Source organism: Lemur catta, chromosome 7 (genome assembly GCF_020740605.2).
Source record: "Lemur catta isolate mLemCat1 chromosome 7, mLemCat1.pri, whole genome shotgun sequence".
NCBI lineage: Eukaryota > Metazoa > Chordata > Mammalia > Primates > Lemuridae > Lemur > Lemur catta.
The window spans coordinates 19,309,038-19,328,790 of record NC_059134.1 but is presented as its reverse complement, the minus strand read 5'-3'; the positions used below and the strand labels follow the sequence as shown (position 1 = coordinate 19,328,790).

Here is a 19,753-nt window from a genome sequence, read left to right as displayed (position 1 = left end):
TCTGGTCTGGTGGAGTCCAGGAAAGGAGATCAGTCTAAAACAATGGCCTCCCATAAAATTTAACCTGTGTGAACTAAAATGAAATCTTAAGCCTCCCAGCCAACTGAATGGACCCCCTCTTGGCCAAGGGGACCCTAGAAAAACCTTAAAGCTGAGTTACTGGCCATGAGGAGAAGGGAGGTCAGCCCTGCCTATTTATACCCCTCCCTTTTGGAGTTATTCTTTATAACAATAAGATACTAAATCATTAACAGGCCTAAAGCCATGCAAGACAAAGCTTAAACCACACCTGCAGGTCATCCATTTACTTAACAGATCACTTGAGTTTTAGTAAATGTCTGGTGGCTTGATTCTGATTAACAGACATCTTTATCATAACTTAAAATATTCCAAGCCTTAAGACAAAGCTTCATTTCTTTAACCAGTTATAAATCAAACAATCTTTAAACCCACCTATAACCTGCAATGCCCGTCCCACTCAACCCCCCAGATCTCCTGCTTTTTCTGGCCTAACCAATGTATGCCTTCCATGTACTGATTTATGATTTTACACACAACTCTTGTCTCCCTAACATGTATAAAACCAAACTGTAACCCAACCACAGCGGGACCACTTGCTCAAGGTTTCTTGGGTGTGGCTCTCCAGACCATGGTCACACACATTCGGCTCAGAATCAACCTCTTTAAATTAATTTATAATTTGGGTCCTTTTCCATTGACACAGGAGAAAAAAATAGTTGTGGACTAAACAAACCACACAGGCAAGCTTTATGCTACAGCAGCCACAAATGTGGAACCCTTATACGAGGTAAATACCTTTTAAGCCACGTTTTTATGTTTCCTAGAAATGAATGTAAAAATCTTAGTCTCAAAAATTATGGGATGAAATAACAATGGAAACAAAAGAGAAAAAATGTGATTTAAAAAGTAGGACACAAGCAACAGATATTTAAAACAATACTCATATAGACTGCTCTAATGATTGGAATCTAATAATTTCTCTCCCTATATTGTAGCACTTCTGATAGATAGGTCTACAAGGAAATAGAAATTATCTTTCCCAAACTTAGTCATCTCTCACTTTCTGGTATTTTCTATTTATCACTTTGGAAGGAGCAAAAGTGAATAACTAGTCAGATTTTCTTCTTACTGGTCCAGTTTACTAGAGCAGTGGCTCTCACCCAGGGCTTGTTAAAACACTGATACTGGGGCCTCCCAGTATTTCTGATCTGGAATGTCTAAGGTGGATCCAGAGAATTTTCATTTCCGGTAAATTCCCAGATGATGCTGACACTGCTGGCTGGAAGACACCACTTTGAGAACCACTACACTGAATGCTCCCAGGAAGGTTGATTTACAAGTGTGATCATCATAGTTCATGTTTGCAAAAGCTAACTACCATAAAAAATAAAAACTACACACCCGCACACCAAAGCAAATCTCTAGGAACCTACAGATATTCCTGTTTGCTCTGCCATAGATTTGCTTTACCTTGTTAAATGAACTTTATGGCAAGCCATTGTTTTTGAACTAGGCTACTGTGTTTGGTAAGCCCCAGCAGACTAAACCAAATTATAACAGCATGGGTCATTAGTGCTAAATGCCACCTAAGGAAGCTATACTTTGAAATGAGCCGGTTTTCCAAAAAACAGGAGATTCACAGCAACTAAACAAAGCGGCCCAGTTGACCTGAGCTGGCCCGACAGTCAGTCCTATGTATTTCAACCCTATAAGGAAAGTAACGTTGAAACAACTATTTCTGCTTTCTTCAGCCCTTCTCTGCCTATAAAGCCAGCTGCCTCTGCTCAGGTCACGGGAGCTCTTATTCCATTTCATGGAATAGGATGCTGCCCTGATTCATGAATCGCAAATAAAAACCAATTAGAGCTTTAAACTAAATTTGTGATAACTTTTTTTTTTTAACAACTATCACTATGAAAAGGTCTCTGTCCACTTTTATCTTCATTTTATGACCATTTAATAATCTAAATAAACCGGTTCATCGAGATTCCAACCAGTCAATGCTACAGAAGCTGCAGCCTGTGGGTGGAAAAGTGTCAGCAACTGTCCCGGGGACGCGGGGACATCCCTCAGCCGAATCGGAGAATGCCTCGACATTTGCAGAGGAAATGTCAGCTATTTCTCCCGGGAGAGCACCATTTTAGGACTGTTTGCATAAATACCGTAAACCTGCTTCGTACAACGCTGAGCTACAGACACCAGTGCCAGTGAAGAAACACACACACACACACACACACACACACACACACACACACACACACACACACACACAAAACCTGAAACCCCCTCTCCGCCGCCTCTGGACCCTCATCGCGCTCCCGCCCCCCACCTTCGGTCCGGGAGGCGGAGGGGGCGTGGCCGAGCGCGCGGCGCCCACGTGACCGCGGAGAGCGGCGCACCGGCGGGTCGCGCGATCCGCCGTCATATCAGCTTATGCCGCCGGCTCCTGATTGGCTGGCGGCTGCGGGCGCCCTCCGCGCGGCCCGTGGTTCCGCCCCTCCCGGCCCCGCCCGCCTGCCGACGGCTAACCCGGCCTGGCAGCCCGGCCGGCCGCTGCGTCTGGGGCGACTGCGGAGCGCACCAGGTGGGCACCGCGGTGGGTGGGGGAAGGAGGCGGATGACCCCTGAGCGGGCCAGGGGAGGAGCGGAAGAAAAGGGGATGGAGAGGAATTAGCAAGGTGCGGCCCAGGTAGGGAAGGCCGAGGGCGCGCCCGGAGCTTTCGTTTCCGCGCACCGCAAGGCGTTATCGCGGGCCTCCCGGACGCCAGGCACTAGGCAGGTGTCGCGAACGCTGTAGGGGACATTGGCAGGTAGCCGGGCATCCCTAGAACAGGTGCGAGGGCTGTGCCAGGGCGAGTGCGGAGCGTGGGGGACGCACGCTGGCCTGGGCTGGCAGAGGGTTGAGGTCGAACTGAGACCTCCGGCTGAGGGGTCTTCCATTGGCAAGAGAAGGGATTTCTGGATCGATGTGTCATGGAGACACAGACATGGAAGGGCTTGAGGAAAATGCAGCGTTTGATGTTGGCTCTTGCGGATCTGTTATCCAAGGGCAGTCTGGCTGCTACACACTAATGCTTTACTTTCTCCTTCGTTCTTGGTTTGGTTTGGTTTGTTTTGTTTAAGGGGCAAAGGAGTTAGTCGGTATCTGAACTCTTGACCATTGCAGTGCAAGCCTCAGTTACTCTAATTAGGATGGAGGGACAATTTAGGGTTTGAGCAGAGTAGCAGAGAATGGAAAATAATCTATTACTTTAGCACTGTAAAAGGAAAACTCATGTATACTGCCATCCCTGTGTTATAGCAGAGTAGATTTGGAGGTGGTATGGGTGAAGAAAACATTACCTCAATAGATAAAGTTTCCAAACTGGAAAGTTTGTGGTAGCCTGGTATTTTTAGCTGAAACCTTCTGTGAGGTTACTTGTGTTTATGTCACTATCATTTTTAAGTTTTAATGATAAATACCTAATGGATAATAAATACATGACCCTTGATCATTTGTAGAGTGCTTTTCCATTCATTATGTAATGTAATTAGGATGGAGTGATACTCAGAATTCCCCCATCTGCACATAAAACATCTTGAGAGATAACATTATGTAGTAGCAAAGAAAACGGGCTCTGGAATGTACATCACAGCTATTACTTGTTACTGAAAAATTATTTAAATACCCTGACCTCAATTTCCCTATCAGTAAAGTGGGGATTATAGAAGTAGCGACTTGATACAGTTGTGAGAGTTAGGTTATGCAAGAAGTGCTTAAAATAATACCTGGTTCTCAATAAATGTTAGCTATTTTCTATACTTTTTAAGTTAAGCAAAAAGGTAATAATAGACTCAGTCGTTCTAAGCCCAATATTGTTCTATTGATAACTGTATTTTAATAAAAGTTTTCTTTATTTCTGCAAAGATAAAATATCAGCTTCTGTTTCAAACAGTAGTACTTAGTGTCTGTGGAGCCCCTTAATTGAGAGGTTATAACCCCTTAAAATTATATGCAAAATTACATGAGCTTTTAGAATTTTTAAAAATTAAGTTATTGATGAGTTGAGGTAGTGGTGAAGAGACAGTAGAAGTTGGTGAAAGTCCATGGACTTTGCAACCAGCCTGTGTGTGTGTTTGAATCCTAGCTCCAGCATTTATTTACTGCATGACTCTGGGCAAGTTACTTGAATTTTCTGCACCCAGCTTCCTCTGTAAAGTAAGAATAATACTAGTACCCTAACTCCTGAGGTTTCTTGAAAGGGCTAAATGAGTTAATATATGAAAAATATTTATAGTACCTAGTATATAGTAAATATTAATATTAGCTACTATCAATTATTTTTCAAAGCAAAGTCAAATGGGACCTTTTTTGCCTTACATTAATTTTGACTCATTTTTGGCTCCCATAATGGTAATAATAATAGCTCTTATTTATTGAGGACCTCTTGTGTGTCAGATAGTGTCAAAAGACTACTTAGTTATCTCCATTTTACAGATGTGGATCTGAATATAAACTTTCCTGGTAATTTAATTGCAGTGTTGAGATCTTATTGTTATTGATTTAAGAAGATTTTATGTTAGTGTCAGAAATTACAGAAATATATTAATGAATACCTAATTACTACATTCAACAGATAGAATTAATGGAAACTAAAAATTCTACATTTAGAGCAGGTTTAATTTTAGTGTTTACACTGCCTCTAGATTGACTGAGGTACTACTCCTACTCCATTCCAGGCACTGTTTCACTGTTACAGCAATAATGTGCAGGGAATATACAAATTAACACAATTAGCATGGTCTTCAGGTAAAAGCAACATTAAAGAGTTTTTTTAAGTTAGGGACTGATGAAGGTTTTTACTTATACCTGATATTTAAGATTGAATGAAGAAGATTCCTTGCTAATGTTTAAGTTCTTTTTGGCTGTATTTGGGTACTGTGTTGAATTAGGGCTATGTGGCACTATAGGTAACATGTAGATTAGTCTGTCAACTCTTAGCAACCTTCAGTGGTGTACAATCTCCTTTTCAATTATTAAATGTTTAGGTTCCCTAGTATTAGTTACTTAGCGCACTTCCCCTGCTACACTGCCTCCTTTGACAATCTTCATCTTTATGACTTCAACTACTACCTGTATACAAGCCTACATGTGGCCTACTTCTTATATCTAGGAGCCCAGATGAACCACAGGTAGTTAGATTTTAAGATCCAAATTGAAACCATCATGACTTACCCACTCCCAATCCTACCCCACCCGCATCTACTAGGTCTGCCAATATTCTTTATTTCAGTTATAATGACACTACCATCCACTCAGATAAGCCAAAATCTCATAGTCATCGTAGATTTTCTACTTTTTCACATTCTGGTATCTGTGGGTTATCCAAGTCCTGTGGATTTTTTTACTTGATAAATCTCTGATGAATGTGGCTATTCTCACTGCTGCTGCCTGAGATCAGGCTGTCATTTTCTCTGGGTTAGTCTACCACAGGAGCAACCAGACTATTCTCCCTGCTTCTCATCATTATTCCATCTTTCTAATGGGATGGTTTTTATGAAATATGGGTCTAATTATATCTTTTTCCTGCTCAAAAATCTTCAGTGTCTCCCCACTGTGTGTGAGAGAAAGACCAAATTCCTTAGCAGGGCAGCAGATCCCTTCCTAGTCTAACACCTAGTTCATCCCTTAACATGTTTTTCCCTCTGCCTCATCCTTACCACACTGTTTGGCACTCACCAACCACACCTAGTAAGCCATGAATGTACCATGACCCATGCGTTGCAGTTGCTACTTCTATTAAAATACTATCCCTAACCTTTTCTTTTCTTCTTTTCTTATTTCAGAATAGTACAGGGGTACAAATGTTTTGATTACGTGAATTGCTTTTGTATCATTTGAGTCAGAGTTGTAAGTGTGCCCATCACTCAGATAGTGTGTACTGTACCTACCCATTTGGTGTGACTTTACCCCTCCTCTCCTTCCCCTCCTACCTGATTGATTTCTGATGAATGTTATTTCCATATGTGTACATAGGTGTTGATCAATTAGTTCCAATTTAATGGTGAGTGTGTGTGTTTGTTTTTCCATTCTTATGGTACTTCACTTAGAAGAATGGTCTCCAGTTCCATCCAGGTTAATACATACAAGAGGTATTAGTTCACCAATACATGAGTAGATTAATAAAATGTGGTATATGTATACCATGTAGTACTACTCAGTCATAAAAAAAATGGTCAACTAATACCTTTTGTATTATCCCTAATCTTTTCTTTCTGGTGATGTCCTTCAAAGCCCAAATCTAATGTCATATTCATTAGGAAGCCTTTTATTGTAAGCTGAGGTAGTTGTGTTGTCTTTTCTGATTCCATAGAATTTGCACACACATTTTTATTACAGCACTTGTCATATCAATGTAATTATTTGTTTCTGTAGTTGCCTTAGCTTTAAAACTGATTTAGACTGTGTCTTTTTAAATTTTGTATGCTCATTACCTAGTGTAGTGCTTAACACTTAATAAATTATTATTTGAGTGAATTAACAATGGCATATATGATGAGGGATATATGTTACTCTCTGACTTTCAGTGTTAATTAAATTTTTCTTTCCCCAACAGTGAGAAAATGTTCATAATTCATATCATAAGCAAAGGGCTAATCTTCCTAATAAGTAGGGAGCTCCTGGAATTTGACTTTTATGAAGAAACTAAAAACCCAGTGAGAAAATGGGCAAAGGATAAAAACAAATAAACACAGAAAAAATATAAATTATCCTAAACATATGAAATGATGCTCAACTTCATTCACAAAAAAGTAAATGTAAATTGAATATACACCAAGATATCCCTGCTTTCCTATTAGATTGATGCATATGCAAAAGCTTGATGGTATCACTGTACTGGTAAGATTGTAGAGAAACAGGTACTATCCTATGTTGTTTGAGGACTTTCAAAGTAGTATAACCCTTATGGAGAGCATTTTAGCAACACCTACTAAAGTTAGATCTACCAAAGTTAACTCTTTGACTTAGCTCTTCTGCTTATAGAAAGTTACTCAATGCAGGGTTAGTCATTGTAGCATTATTTGTAATAGCAGAAGATTGGAACCTATCCAAATATTTATGTATGTGTTAAATAAACAACAGTGAAGTTACACAAAGGAAGACAGGTTCATAGTCCCTTAGCCACAATTTGGAAGTCTGGAAGGCCTTGAAAACCAAAAGGTGGTTTTGTTTTTGTTTTAAGTTCAGCACTCAAACTCATTTGATGACAAATCCTGACTCAAGCTGACTGAGGCACCCATGGTGTCTTGGTGCACCTACCAGGTATTCCTGCCTGTTGTTTGCTGGTACTGTTGTTGTTTTGTTACTTAGGGCTTAAGAGCATGTGAAAATAACAAAAATAGTTTAAGACAGCCTACTGGATAAAGACGTGCAAGAATGGCAACATCTGTCATTGGAAACAGCACAGAACACGGAGTTGTTGTAGGAGCTTGTACATGGTTTGTCTGTGTAGTATCCTACTAAAGGAAGACAGTATGGGAACTACCACCATACATGAGACCGTTTGACCTTTCCAACAATTCTCGAGGCTTTTGTTTATTTGACCGTGGAGCTTGCTCAATGTGAATAGTCCTGTCCCCAGGGTGTGTATCAAGAAGAATCACTGTTCAATATCACAGCTCCTGGAGGCACTGTTACCAGTTGGCACTAACAAGAGCCCTACTAAAAATAATTAAAAGTAAATACTGAAGACTGAGATGTCCCTAGGAGGCTTTGAAAAGTTCTGACATTTTCCTGAGATTGTAGAATGATCCCCATAAGCAGGGCTGTTGCGCATATCTGAGAAATATGGGAGAAAGCCCTAATCTCTTCTGTTTGGCTGACCTTGAGAGTTTGTGCAGGAAGGAAGTGAAGGCTAGTTAGAGTTGTAGACTGCCCACAGAAGTGTTGTAAGCTTGGCCCAACACACAGCACCTCCACAAAGGATAGGAGACGTATTGGTTCAAGACATTTAAGAAAATCTATCCAGTCATTAGTAAGAGACTTGAGTAGCTGCACATAACAAAGGATACAGGGGTTGTACACTTAGTACAGGAAAGTCACTTAAATGCACAGCAAGAACAACTGCAAAGTGAAGCCCTGGGGCAGGGGAGGGTATACACAAAATCTGATTTCCAGAGTTGCACATCATATTATTTAAAGTGTTCCATTTTCCACACACACACAAAAAAAATTATAAAACACAAAGTATGGCCCATACACACAAAAAAGGCAATCAGTCGGAACTGTCCCTGAGAAAGTCCATGTTGGATTTATTGGGCAAAGATCCTAAGTCATCTACTATAAATATATTAAAAGAACTAAAGAAAGAACAGCATGTATAAATAACTGAAAGAAAGTATAAGAACAATTTCCCACCAAGTGGAGACTATCAGTAAAGTGATAGAAATTATTTTTTAAAGGGCCAAATGGAAATTCAGAAGTTGAAAACTATAGTAACTGAAATTTAAAATTAGCTGTTTAGCTTAATAGCAGATTTGAGCTGACAGAACACAGAATCAAAGAACTTGAAGATAGGTCAGTTGAGATTGTATAGTCAGGAATAGAAAGAAAAAAGAATGAAAAATGAACACGGCCTCAGAGACTTGGGGCCACCATAAAGCATACCACCATAAGCACAATGAGAGTCCCAGAAGGAGAAGAGAAAAATGTATAAAAGATTATTTTAACAAATAGTGGCCCCAAGCTGTCCAAATTTGATGAAAAACTTGAAACTGTACATTGAAGAAGCTCAACAGTATAGGGGATGGGTTTCTTTTTGGGGTGATGAAAAATTTCTGAAACTAAATAGTGGTAATGATTGCATAGCTCTGAGAATATGCTAAAAAAACTAGTGAATTGTATACTTTAAAACAGTGAATATTATGGTATGTGAATTGTATCTTAATAAAGCTGTTTAATTAAAAACAAAAAAGGAGGATATTCTTTATATAGAGATGGAAAGATCTCCAAGATACATATTATGTACAAGAAGAAAGGAACTTCACAGTGTATACAGTGTGCCACTTTTTGTAAGGAAAGAGGGAAAGAAAAAATTGTAGGTGTTTGATCTTACATTAAAAAACACGGTAAGGATTCAGTAGATTTTGTTGGAGTCACAGGAAACTAACATATGGTCACCCAGAGAGCTGAAGTGAGATGACGATTGCAATTTGCAGAGACATGGGTGGAAACGACACTTCTCATTGTATATCTTTTCATATGGATTTCTCATTTTGAGAAATTTTCAATTTCTCAATTGCTCACGATATGATAAATTTTTAAGTGACTTTCTAAATCCCTATGGGGATTTAGAGGGGAAAACTCATGGGGAATCTAGTGGGAGAAATAGGCTACAAATAAGTAAATAAATATTTTCAGAATTTTCCTTTCCTATAGGCTATTTTATTTTGTAAATTGATGTTTACTTACATAGCCCAAAATGTAGGAGATAAAGGCCATTTGAATACCTGAAATCCATTATGAGTAGGCAGTTTGCAGACTGGTTTTTTTGTTGCTGGTGTTTAAAAATCTCCCTTATAAATGAGAGATGTTTTAGATGCTGAGCACATTTTCTTTTGCAAGCAATGCAATGAAGAATGAGTGAGGAGAACATAAATGATAGATGTCATGATCAGATCACAAAATCTGACCATAATTTCACTAGACTGTATTGTAATAGAACCATGAATATGGAATAGACTTAAATATTTTTTGAATTGACTAAACTTTTTTAAAGTTTAAGCATCTGGAACAGGACTTGGCAAACTTTTTTTGTACAGGGCCAAATAGTAAATATCTTTGGCTTTGTTGGCCATAATGGCTCTGTTGCAACCACTCAACCCTGCCTTTGTAGTAGAAAAGCCAGCCATGGACAATATGTAAACATCTGGGTACATCTGTGTTCCAGTAAAGCTTATTTACAAAAACAGGCTCAGGGTTTGGCCCGTGGACTACAGTTTGCCAACTCCTGACCTAGAATATTGATTAGCGGGAGAGAAATAGACATGTTCTGGTTCTTAACACCAAGAATACTTCTTGGCCGGGCACGTTGGCTCACACCTGTAATTCTAGCACTTTGGGAGCCCCAGGCAGTAAGATCGCTTGAGGTCAGGAGCTTGAGACCAGCCTGAGCAAGAAAGAGACCCCATCTCTACAAAAAATAGAAAAATCAGCCAGGTGTGGTGGCGCACACCTATAGTTCCAGCTACTTGGGAGGCTGAGGCAGGAGGATTGCTTAAGTCCAGGAGTTTGGGGTTGCAGTGAGCTATGGTGATGCCACTTTACTCTAGCCCAGGCAACAGAGCCAGACCCTGCCTTCTTTTTCAAAAAAGAAAAACACTTCTCCCTTTGTTTTGTCAATGAGTGTGTCACCAGAACAAGTAGTCCCTGGTTTCCATGGTTGTGTTTGCAGCATAGGTACCTTTTAGAGAATTTACCTTAGATCTCAGCGCTGAAACAAAAATCTCTGAAATATGAATCCTTGAAGAAGAGCAATGCAGCTGAAACTTGTAGCTGACAGAGTAAACCCTGTATTCCCATCTTTACTACTTGTCATATTGCCATAGGATGCAGTAGGAAAGAACACTAAAATGGAATTGCACTTGGGCATAATAGCTTGATGACCTTAGAGAAAAACTTCCTGTCCCCGTATATGATATGAAGAGATTGGACTAGACATGATATTTAAGTCCCCTCCAGCTTTAAAGATGGCATTCAGAGGATTCTGGTAGCAGAAGACTTGTACCACATATGATTGTTCTTAAATTGGGAACTTTAGGTATAGTTTCTGAAAAATTTTTGCTTAGACATGGTAAGTAATTATTACATGTGTTTATCTTTTAGGGGCTAAGATGGATCTTGTACTCAATGTTGCAGATTATTATTTTTTTACACCATACATATATCCAGCCACGTGGCCAGAGGATGATATCTTCCGACAAACTATTAGTCTCCTGATTGTGACAAATATTGGTGCTTATATCCTTTATTTCTTCTGTGCAACACTGAGCTATTATTTTGTCTATGATCATGCATTAATGAAACATCCACAATTTTTAAAGGTAAGAGATTTTCTTACCTATTTTCTAACTACTGTTACAGTAAAAATAATATGATAAACTTGTGAGATTTTCAGATTAAACTGATTATCTATAACTTTAACAATTAAACTTTTGATACCAGTCACAAATGAGTTAGATATTTTTGTGAGGGCTGATCTCTTCTCTCCTTTCCTTAATTGAAACAAATCTAGCTTTTTTAAAAAAGCTATTAAGTCTGGGATCTTATCTTGCTCGATACATAGAGGAAAACCTCTATGCTGAGATTGAAGAATAAATAAATGCACACATTTATGTATTTCTTTTAATATATGACTTTCACAAATTGAAATTTTTTTTTGTCTAGATAGAGGATTCAATCTCACTAGTTTTAGAGTTGTTTAGAAATCATTTTTCCATTTCAGTTATTTGTATTTGTTACTCCAAGGATTGACCAACAACAAAAAAATAGGATGGGGATAGAAGTTAATTATGAAAGAAATGATTATTCCATAATAGAAGTTTAGAATATAGATTTTGTGGGGAGGAGAAAGATTTCAGGATCTAAAATATTTATTGCATTTGCTTAGTACAAAAGGAATGGCTTTCTTACATACCCATTCCCACATATTAAAATTTTAATAGAAACAGTTTGGAGGTAAGCCTCTTCATATAAAAGGAATTTTAAAAATTCAATCCAGAATAATTTTATCCTAGTTTTGTGTCACATAGATTTTGTGATTTATAAGTATTTGAAATTTCATTTTCAGAATCAAGTCTCTAGAGAGATTAAGTTTACCGTCCAGGCATTGCCATGGATGAGTGTTCCTACTGTTGCGTTGTTCCTGCTAGAGCTGAGAGGTTACAGCAAATTGTATGACGACATAGGAGAGTTTCCAAGTGGTAAGTAACTAACGTGAATATGAGCACGGGTTGGTCTCTTTATAGAACCAAATCTGCCTCTTTTTTTCTTCTTTTAAAATAATTACAAATTATTCATTTGTTTTTAATGTTTTATTTCCTGCATTCATGTCTTGCCACTTATATGCATTTCTTTAGTTTTGTCTGTCAATTTTAAAGTCTGTTATAGATGAGATTGTGCCTGGGAGAAGACTGGAATGATCGGCGATAGATCCCTGCATTTGTTTTCTATTATTGCTACTGAATTCAGACTTCTAAAAAAAATAACTTGAGTTGTACAGATAATTGTTGAAAATCAGAAAATACAGATTTTTAAAAATCCATTCTCTTGCTGCTTAGAAACTGATAATTTTTTGGTATATATCTTTACACTTTTCTGTGCCGGTAGACTTCATTATTTACACAAATGAAGTCCTACTGTGCATACTGGTTTGGACCCTGATTTTTTTTTTTTTCTGTTACCAATACATATGCCCATATTTTCATTCAATAAATATTGACATTATATGATATATTAGTCATAGCATTTTATTGTGTGGATAGCCATAATTTATGTGAAGGATTCCTAAATGTTAGACCTTCAGATTGTTACTCTTTTTTCCATGATAAACAGTCCTGCAGTGACAAAACTCTTGTGAAATTCTGAAATTATTTTAAGATACATTTTTTAGTATATGTAGTATATAGAAAGTAAGAGTAATAGTATTTATTCAGTGTTAGTATGTGCTAGTGATGGTTCTAAACTCTTTCCATGTATCAATCCATTTTTTCCTACAGCAATTCTATGAGGTAGGTACTGTTACTGTGCTCCTTTGATAGGTGAGTAAATGAGGTATATAGAGAGTTTCAGTAACAAATAGGTGGGGGATTTGAGACTTGAACACAGGTTTGCTGGCACCAGCACCCATGAGGGAACAAAAAATTGTATATTAGCGTGATGAATTAGGTGGGCCTTGAAAAATAAATAGGGTATGAGTAAAAATTTGGAGAGGGAGGGCATTCTAGATTCTTGGAAAAGTATGAGGAAAGGTACAGAGGTAAGACCTAACACATGGGGAGGACATTGAGAAAACCAGCCTGGTTAGAGCAGAAGTACAGGAATGAGGCTGGAAAGATCAGAATGGGTTGGAATCAATGCTAGGTTTAAGGTATTCAGTGGAAAATAAAGTTTTAAGCAGGGAGATAATATGTAAAGATATGTTTTAGGAAGAGTAATATGAAGGAAATGACTATTCTCAGAGAGTTAAATAGTAAAGATGCCTTAGTAGTATCCTCTTGTGTTTTATAAATATCTTTATAGTTTAATTAAGAAACACTTTAGGTGGGACATTTCCAGTACATATGAGAAGGAAATGAGTAAGTGACCAGATTCCAGGGAGTCGGGGGAGATCATGGACATGTAAAAAGTAAACTCTAATCCTAGGAGCCAACGTTTGATTATTCTGTTTCCTGTTGTCTCTTCTAGGCTGGTTTCAACTCATTGTTAGTGTAATATCATTCCTCTTTTTCACTGACATGTTGATCTACTGGATTCACAGAGGCCTTCATCATAGACTTGTATATAAGGTAGAGTCATTTGTAGAAGAAAGAAAAAAAAATTACACATTTCAGCAATGTATGATTATGAATTCTGTTCTGTTTCCAAGAATTTCCTCTATCTATATTAAATGCCTAAGTAGCCATAGTCATGACAGCTATTATGAGGCACATTTTGTTTTGAGGTACATTTTTGTTTACGGGTCTGCAGGAGCTGTCTTAGAATTTTACTGTTTTGCGATAAAGAGGAAAGGCATTTTATAAAGTGATTTTGCTAATTTCAAAAGGATTTTCTAGTTAGGTCATTCCCACAACATGAGTATGGAAAGCTAAGTTGAATGTTACACTGGATAATGTTTGTGGTGCTAACTGTGTCCTTTTTTTCTGTAGCACGTACATAAACCTCATCATATTTGGAAGATTCCTACTCCATTTGCAAGTCATGCTTTTCACCCTTTGGATGGCTTCCTTCAGAGTCTACCTTACCATATATATCCTTTCATTTTTCCATTACATAAGGTGGTTTATTTAGGTTTGTACATCTTGGTTAATATCTGGACGATTTCCATTCATGATGGTGATTTTCGTGTCCCCGAAATCTTAAAGCCATTTATTAATGGCTCAGCTCATCATACAGACCACCACGTGTTCTTTGACTACAACTATGGACAGTATTTCACACTGTGGGATAGAATTGGAGGCTCATTCAAAAATCCCTCCTCCTTTGAGGGGAAGGGACCACTTAGTTATGTGAAGAAGATGACAGAAGAAAAGTGCAACAGCCATGAAGAAAATGGTTGTAAAAATGAAAAATTATTCAATGGAGAGCTTACAAAGACTGAGTAGATTATTGCCCAATTATTCTTAAATATTTTTAATAAGGAAAACTACTCTGTGTACAGCCAAGATACATAGCATTGGTATCATTTGAAAATCAGCATTGTGAGTTCTGCTGAGGAATGATCATAATGGTAATCAAGAGAAGATAAGGTGAACACCAGGATTTTAATCTCATGCTTAAAAGGCCAGATGTTGATCCACGGGACAACTTGTGTCTTTCTAGCCAGCAGATCTGTAGTTTGTATAGCCTCAACAACAATTTTAAATAAAATAGAGAATAAGTGATTAAGAGGACTAGGCTATATCCTTTTGTCTTAATCCATCCGTATTCATTAAGGAAAATTCATTGTGCTTAATAATACCAAGACTAAGCACCATAACCAAGAAATGCTAATATAAAGATTGGTCCTTGTTTCAGCAATGGTTAATTCTTCAGTATTGGTATGACAATGACTACTGATATTACTATATTCAAATGGAAACATCAGTGTGAAAAAAATTTGGATAAATGATCCATGTAAATGACCTAATGATAGCAGATGTAATAAGACTATCATCTTCCTACACATAGGAGGCTCATTCTCTGGGGACATTGTTAAACACTACATTTTATTGATGAATAAATAAATTGGAATTTTAAAAATATTGATACTACCATGGTTTAATCCAGATCTGGGATTATGTAACTAAAAGTTTTGATAGTTATTGTTTAAAACCATTATTTAATAAGTATAAAAATATGTGAATCTGAATCTATTTAGAAATAGAAATGTGATGCCCAAGTAATATATTTGGCACTACTAATTTTTTAATGGATGCACTGCACTTTTGATGTTTCAAAGTCACAAGCCTGTGATTTTTTATAAAAGGAAATAATTGTCGAATATTTAGACCCATCACTGAAGATTTGTTTTGAAATCTTGTTTTCCCTCTTCTCTTTTCACTTTTCCCCACTTCTGCAAAAAGATTTAACAAATACTTTCATGAAGAAATGTGTGTCATAACACAAATATATTGGAAAAACATGTTTGTAAAGGCATTCTTTAAGCTATTTATGTAAAAATCAATAAAAGTTGATTATTACTATTATTAAACTGTATCAGTTAACTACTGTACTAGCACAAAGTGTTCTTTTTACAGATTTTTTGCCAGTTGGCAACCACAGAAATGATGTGGATTTTTAAGTGTTTTAGAGCAGGGGTCCCCAACCTACAGAGAGTTGTATAATTATTTAATTATATATTACAATGTAATAATAATAGAAATAAAGTTCACAGTAAATGTAATATGCTTGAATCATCCCAGAACCATCCCGGTCTGTGGAAAAATTGTCTTCCATGAAAACAGTCCCTGGTGCCAAAAAGGTTGGGGACCATTTTAGAACATCCTCAGATGCTCAATGTCAAGGAGAGAAAAGGGGTATGTGGGGGGGGGAGTATTGCAGTCTTTTTATATTTCACATCTTTATTAGATATGAGTGTTTTAGCAAGAGACCAGTCATAAAATTTAATGCCTAAGATCCAGAAGAAAATGTATTTTCTCTTTGAGTTATTGTTACAATGGTGTCTTACTTAAGTGTACCAATTAGTATTTTGTAAGGGGTAAATGCAGTTGAGTGCCTTCCACTAATCCCACCAGCCCCCAGTGCTCTACTTTGCTTAAGAAAAAGAAGAAAATCAAGGAGAAGTAAACTTTGTTTCCTTATAACAATAACAGCTGATACTTATTGAGCTTTTCCTTTTTGCCCGGAAACTAGACAAACTTTGGCATGAGAAAACTAGGACCCAGGGAGGTTAAGTAACTATTCAAAGTTTGTTTCTCTGTCATGTACAGTCAGATGTGGATATTTCTGGTCAGTAGGCAACTTTCCATGTTGTCATTCTGCGACCCAGGCTCCTCTCATCTTGGGGCTCTGCCTTTCTTTTAGTCCACAGAGCCCTCTTTGTTGAAGGAGCACATAGGGAAAGAAGGAAAAGATGGCACCTGGAAAATTTTTATAGATCAGCCTGGAAATGGTGTGTATCCCTCTTGCCCACATTCCTTCAGACAAAACTCGGTCATCTGGCCCGCCTAACTGAGGGATTCTGGGAAATGTGTTCAGCTGTGTGCCTGGGAGGAAGGGAACACCAGTTTCTTGAACAGCTAGCCAATTGGCCATAGCCATGTAGTTTATTCCCTTCTTCTGGAGGAGATTAAAGGAGATAAAGATGTTGAAATGGTGAATAAGCTTAGAAGTTATTTCAGGTTATCAACAAACTGGCTGTCTTAGTGTCTTTAATGTCATAACTCCAATGTGAGTATTAAAGTTTCCTGTAGACTCTTATTCCTGTGTAGCTAATAAAGAAAGGACATATTTTAGTTGGGGGAGAGGCTTCCTCAAAGGTGTTAGGAATAATTAAACTAGTCTCTGCCCTCTCACCCTTCTCAAATTCTGGTCATCTGAAGCAGTATTATGTTAGGTAATCCTGACATTATTTTATAAACTACTACCACATTCTCCTATTCTCTATTAGAGGAATTCAGAGAAGATTCATGGAAGTGAGATTCTAAATTCCCTTTGACAGGTGAGTTTGAAACCTTTTATAGTTAAGGGACAAAGGGAAGATAAAAGGTTACATTTTCTACTTTTATGGTAGAAATTGGGAAGATGATGCAAGAACATATTTTAAACACTTGGAGACACTTAGAATCTTCAACTGTCTGTCTCCGTAATACTGAATGCTGTGAATTTCCTACTTCTCATCCTCCTGCATCATGTTTCTTTTTCTTCTCTTCTTTAAGTTAAGGTCAGATGTGGAAGAGAATTATGAGTTCAGTTTTTGACACATGGAGTTTACAGTGCAGGTAGGTTTATATAAAGATGATATCTGGGAGGAAGATGGAAACTAGGGAGACAACTCAGAACAAAGAGATCTGGGATTAACCCAGGTAGAGGGAAAGTTTGAAATCATGAGCTTGCCACAGACAGCATAAAAAAAAATACGCAAAGAAACTAACTAACTTGGGTGCAATGGGTCTGATGGTGTTCCCCAAAATTCATATGTTGAAATTTAATTGCCAATGTGATAGTATTAAGAGGTGGGGCCTCTAGGAGGTGATTAAGTCATGAGCTCCAGATCCCTCATGAATGGTATTAATGACCTTATAAAAGAGGTGTAAAGGAGTCGTTTGTCCCTTTTGCCCTTCCGTCCCTTCTACCGCATGAGGACACAGCAACAAGGCGCCATCTTAGAAGCAAAGACTGGGCCCTCACCAGACTCCACTCCCACTGGTGCCTTAATCTTGGACTTCCCTGCCTCCAGTTCCCAGAACTGTGGGAAAATAAATTTCTGTTATTTATAAATTACCCAGTCTAAGATGCATTGTCAAAGCAGCATGAACAGACTAAGACAAGGGGAAAAGAACTTCCTTTCCTAGTCTTTCTGACTTCAAACTTAAGACACTTGACTGGCAATCTTATTTCAGCACTTACAGCTTTCTATCATCTATTATTGTTATGTACACCTTATTTCTTCCAAATAAGATTCTTGGTAAGTAGAGACCATGTCGGAATCATCATTGTATTAAACCATGTATCTTTAGAAAATGCCCAAGACGTGGTTGAGGTTCAATAAATATTTTGCTGAATGTATTAATGAAATAGTGGAAATGTCATTCTCTTCAAGACATATTTAATGAACCCCTAATAGGTGCTAAATACTGCGCTAGGCACAAATTTTTAATCTGTTCTGATGCTTTTTCTTTTTAGTCAACAATTTGTTTCTCATGCATTCATTAGCTGACATTTGTTGAGTGCCTTGGGGGACTCACGGGGAAGTAAAGAGGAATCAAAGATGGTCCCCCCATCAAAGGTAGACTCCTACCCTTTTTTTCTCACTCAAAGTCTGGAAGCAAAAACCCACTAGTACACCAGATGAATCAGTAATACAAGAACAGATTAGAGGGTCAGATGAATTGGTATACCCAGCACTTACGACAGTACTCTGGATACAAAAAGAAAATCCTCAAAGATACTGGTTGATTATACCAAAAAAGTACAAACGTAGGAGGATAATGTATAATTTCATCTCAGAGGAATTGTAGTTGCTACGAGCTTTGGAGTTAAACCAGTCTGAGTCCTGGTTATGCCACTTGCAGGTTTCATAACCTTGGTTTCTCCATCTGTAAATAGATGAAAATACTGCCTGTCTAATAAAATGAAGTTAGTTAGAAGCACTCAGATGTCAATTCAGACCATCATTCATATAAATTGTGCTTAATGCTTTTTCTTTCTAGGTTCAGTGGTTATTGTCATTATACCTCACACCTCAGGCTCCTCCATAGAACTCAATTGCAGGGGGCAAAAGCCATACACTCACCTTAATATTAGAAGGTGAAAGGCATTGAAGTGAAATAGAGAATACAGAGGAAAATCAAATAAGAAAAACTAAAATCAATGCATTATCATTTACTATAAATTATCTTTAAAGAGTTGTAAAATACATATATTATCTGTTGTTATATAATTTCACTTAAAAAACACATTGCTATGGTGTTTTTATGTTGCTATAAACCATAAGGCCAGTTTACACAATTTGGAGATAAAATAGAAGAAACCTAGCTTCCTTGAAAATTAGAATAAATTTCTTATGAAAGGTAAGAAGCAAGTATATGAACTATGTGTCAATGAGCTTTATCAAAGCAGGTTTGGGTATGGAAAGAGAAATACTTACAAATACTTGTTTTAATCAATGTTTGCTCTATTAAATTACATTTGAAATATAATTTTTCTTAAGGCTCTAACCTCAACTTGAAGATCTTATAAGTACAATAAAAGTTGTAAAAAAATTACATTCTAATTTTGATTAGCAACATGTTTCACACATCAAATTCTCCTAAATATTTAACACCATTTACATATTTTATTAATGACATTTTCTTAAACATTTGATAAGAGATTTAATATTTTGAGTCATTCACCAAAAAGGCAGACTTGTGTACTTGACAGGTTTTTTAAAACACCTTGGCAACTCATGATTCAAACATACTTAAACACAAAATAGCATATCAAAAGTTAGTCACTCACTTTACAAGTTTTCATACCATAGGTTTTTATTCAGTTCTTGCATCATTTTGTTATGTCTTCCTCTATTTTAAGATTAGAATTTTACTCACTAAGCCATTTATTTAGAGGAAAACTTGGCCCACTGTTTTAAACTATGCGCTACCAAACACAGAAACAAATAGAAACCTAGAAAATTAGGGCACAAATATTAAGACAAACATTGTGGTGGTGACTTTCATCAGGACTTTTTTTTCTTTTTGATCAGCTTAATGGAAGTATAATTTACATGCAATAAATGTACGCATTTTAACTGTGCAATTCAATGAGCTTTGA

The 19,753-nt window shown here is 37.3% G+C and overlaps 1 protein-coding gene across 1 annotated transcript; it reads left to right on the top strand.

The window, feature by feature from the left end:
- Nucleotides 1-2,532: 2,532 nt before the first annotated feature.
- On the top strand, nucleotides 2,533-15,470 carry SC5D (sterol-C5-desaturase). Its single transcript, XM_045555790.1, has 5 exons — nucleotides 2,533-2,605; nucleotides 10,886-11,103; nucleotides 11,850-11,982; nucleotides 13,466-13,566; nucleotides 13,927-15,470. Exons 2-5 carry the CDS (start codon nucleotides 10,894-10,896, stop codon nucleotides 14,380-14,382), a joined length of 900 nt encoding a protein of 299 aa, XP_045411746.1. The 5' UTR covers nucleotides 2,533-2,605; nucleotides 10,886-10,893; the 3' UTR covers nucleotides 14,383-15,470.
- The last annotated feature ends 4,283 nt before the right edge of the window (nucleotides 15,471-19,753 follow it).

Bases quoted from the DNA above. Each gene is read 5' to 3' on its own strand.
- SC5D (XM_045555790.1), top strand. From the start codon at position 10,894: ATGGATCTTGTACTCAATGTTGCAGATTATTATTTTTTTACACCATAC. The intron at 11,104-11,849 runs GTAAGAGATTTT...TTTCATTTTCAG, and splicing joins AACATCCACAATTTTTAAAG to AATCAAGTCTCTAGAGAGAT. The intron at 11,983-13,465 runs GTAAGTAACTAA...TGTCTCTTCTAG, and splicing joins CATAGGAGAGTTTCCAAGTG to GCTGGTTTCAACTCATTGTT.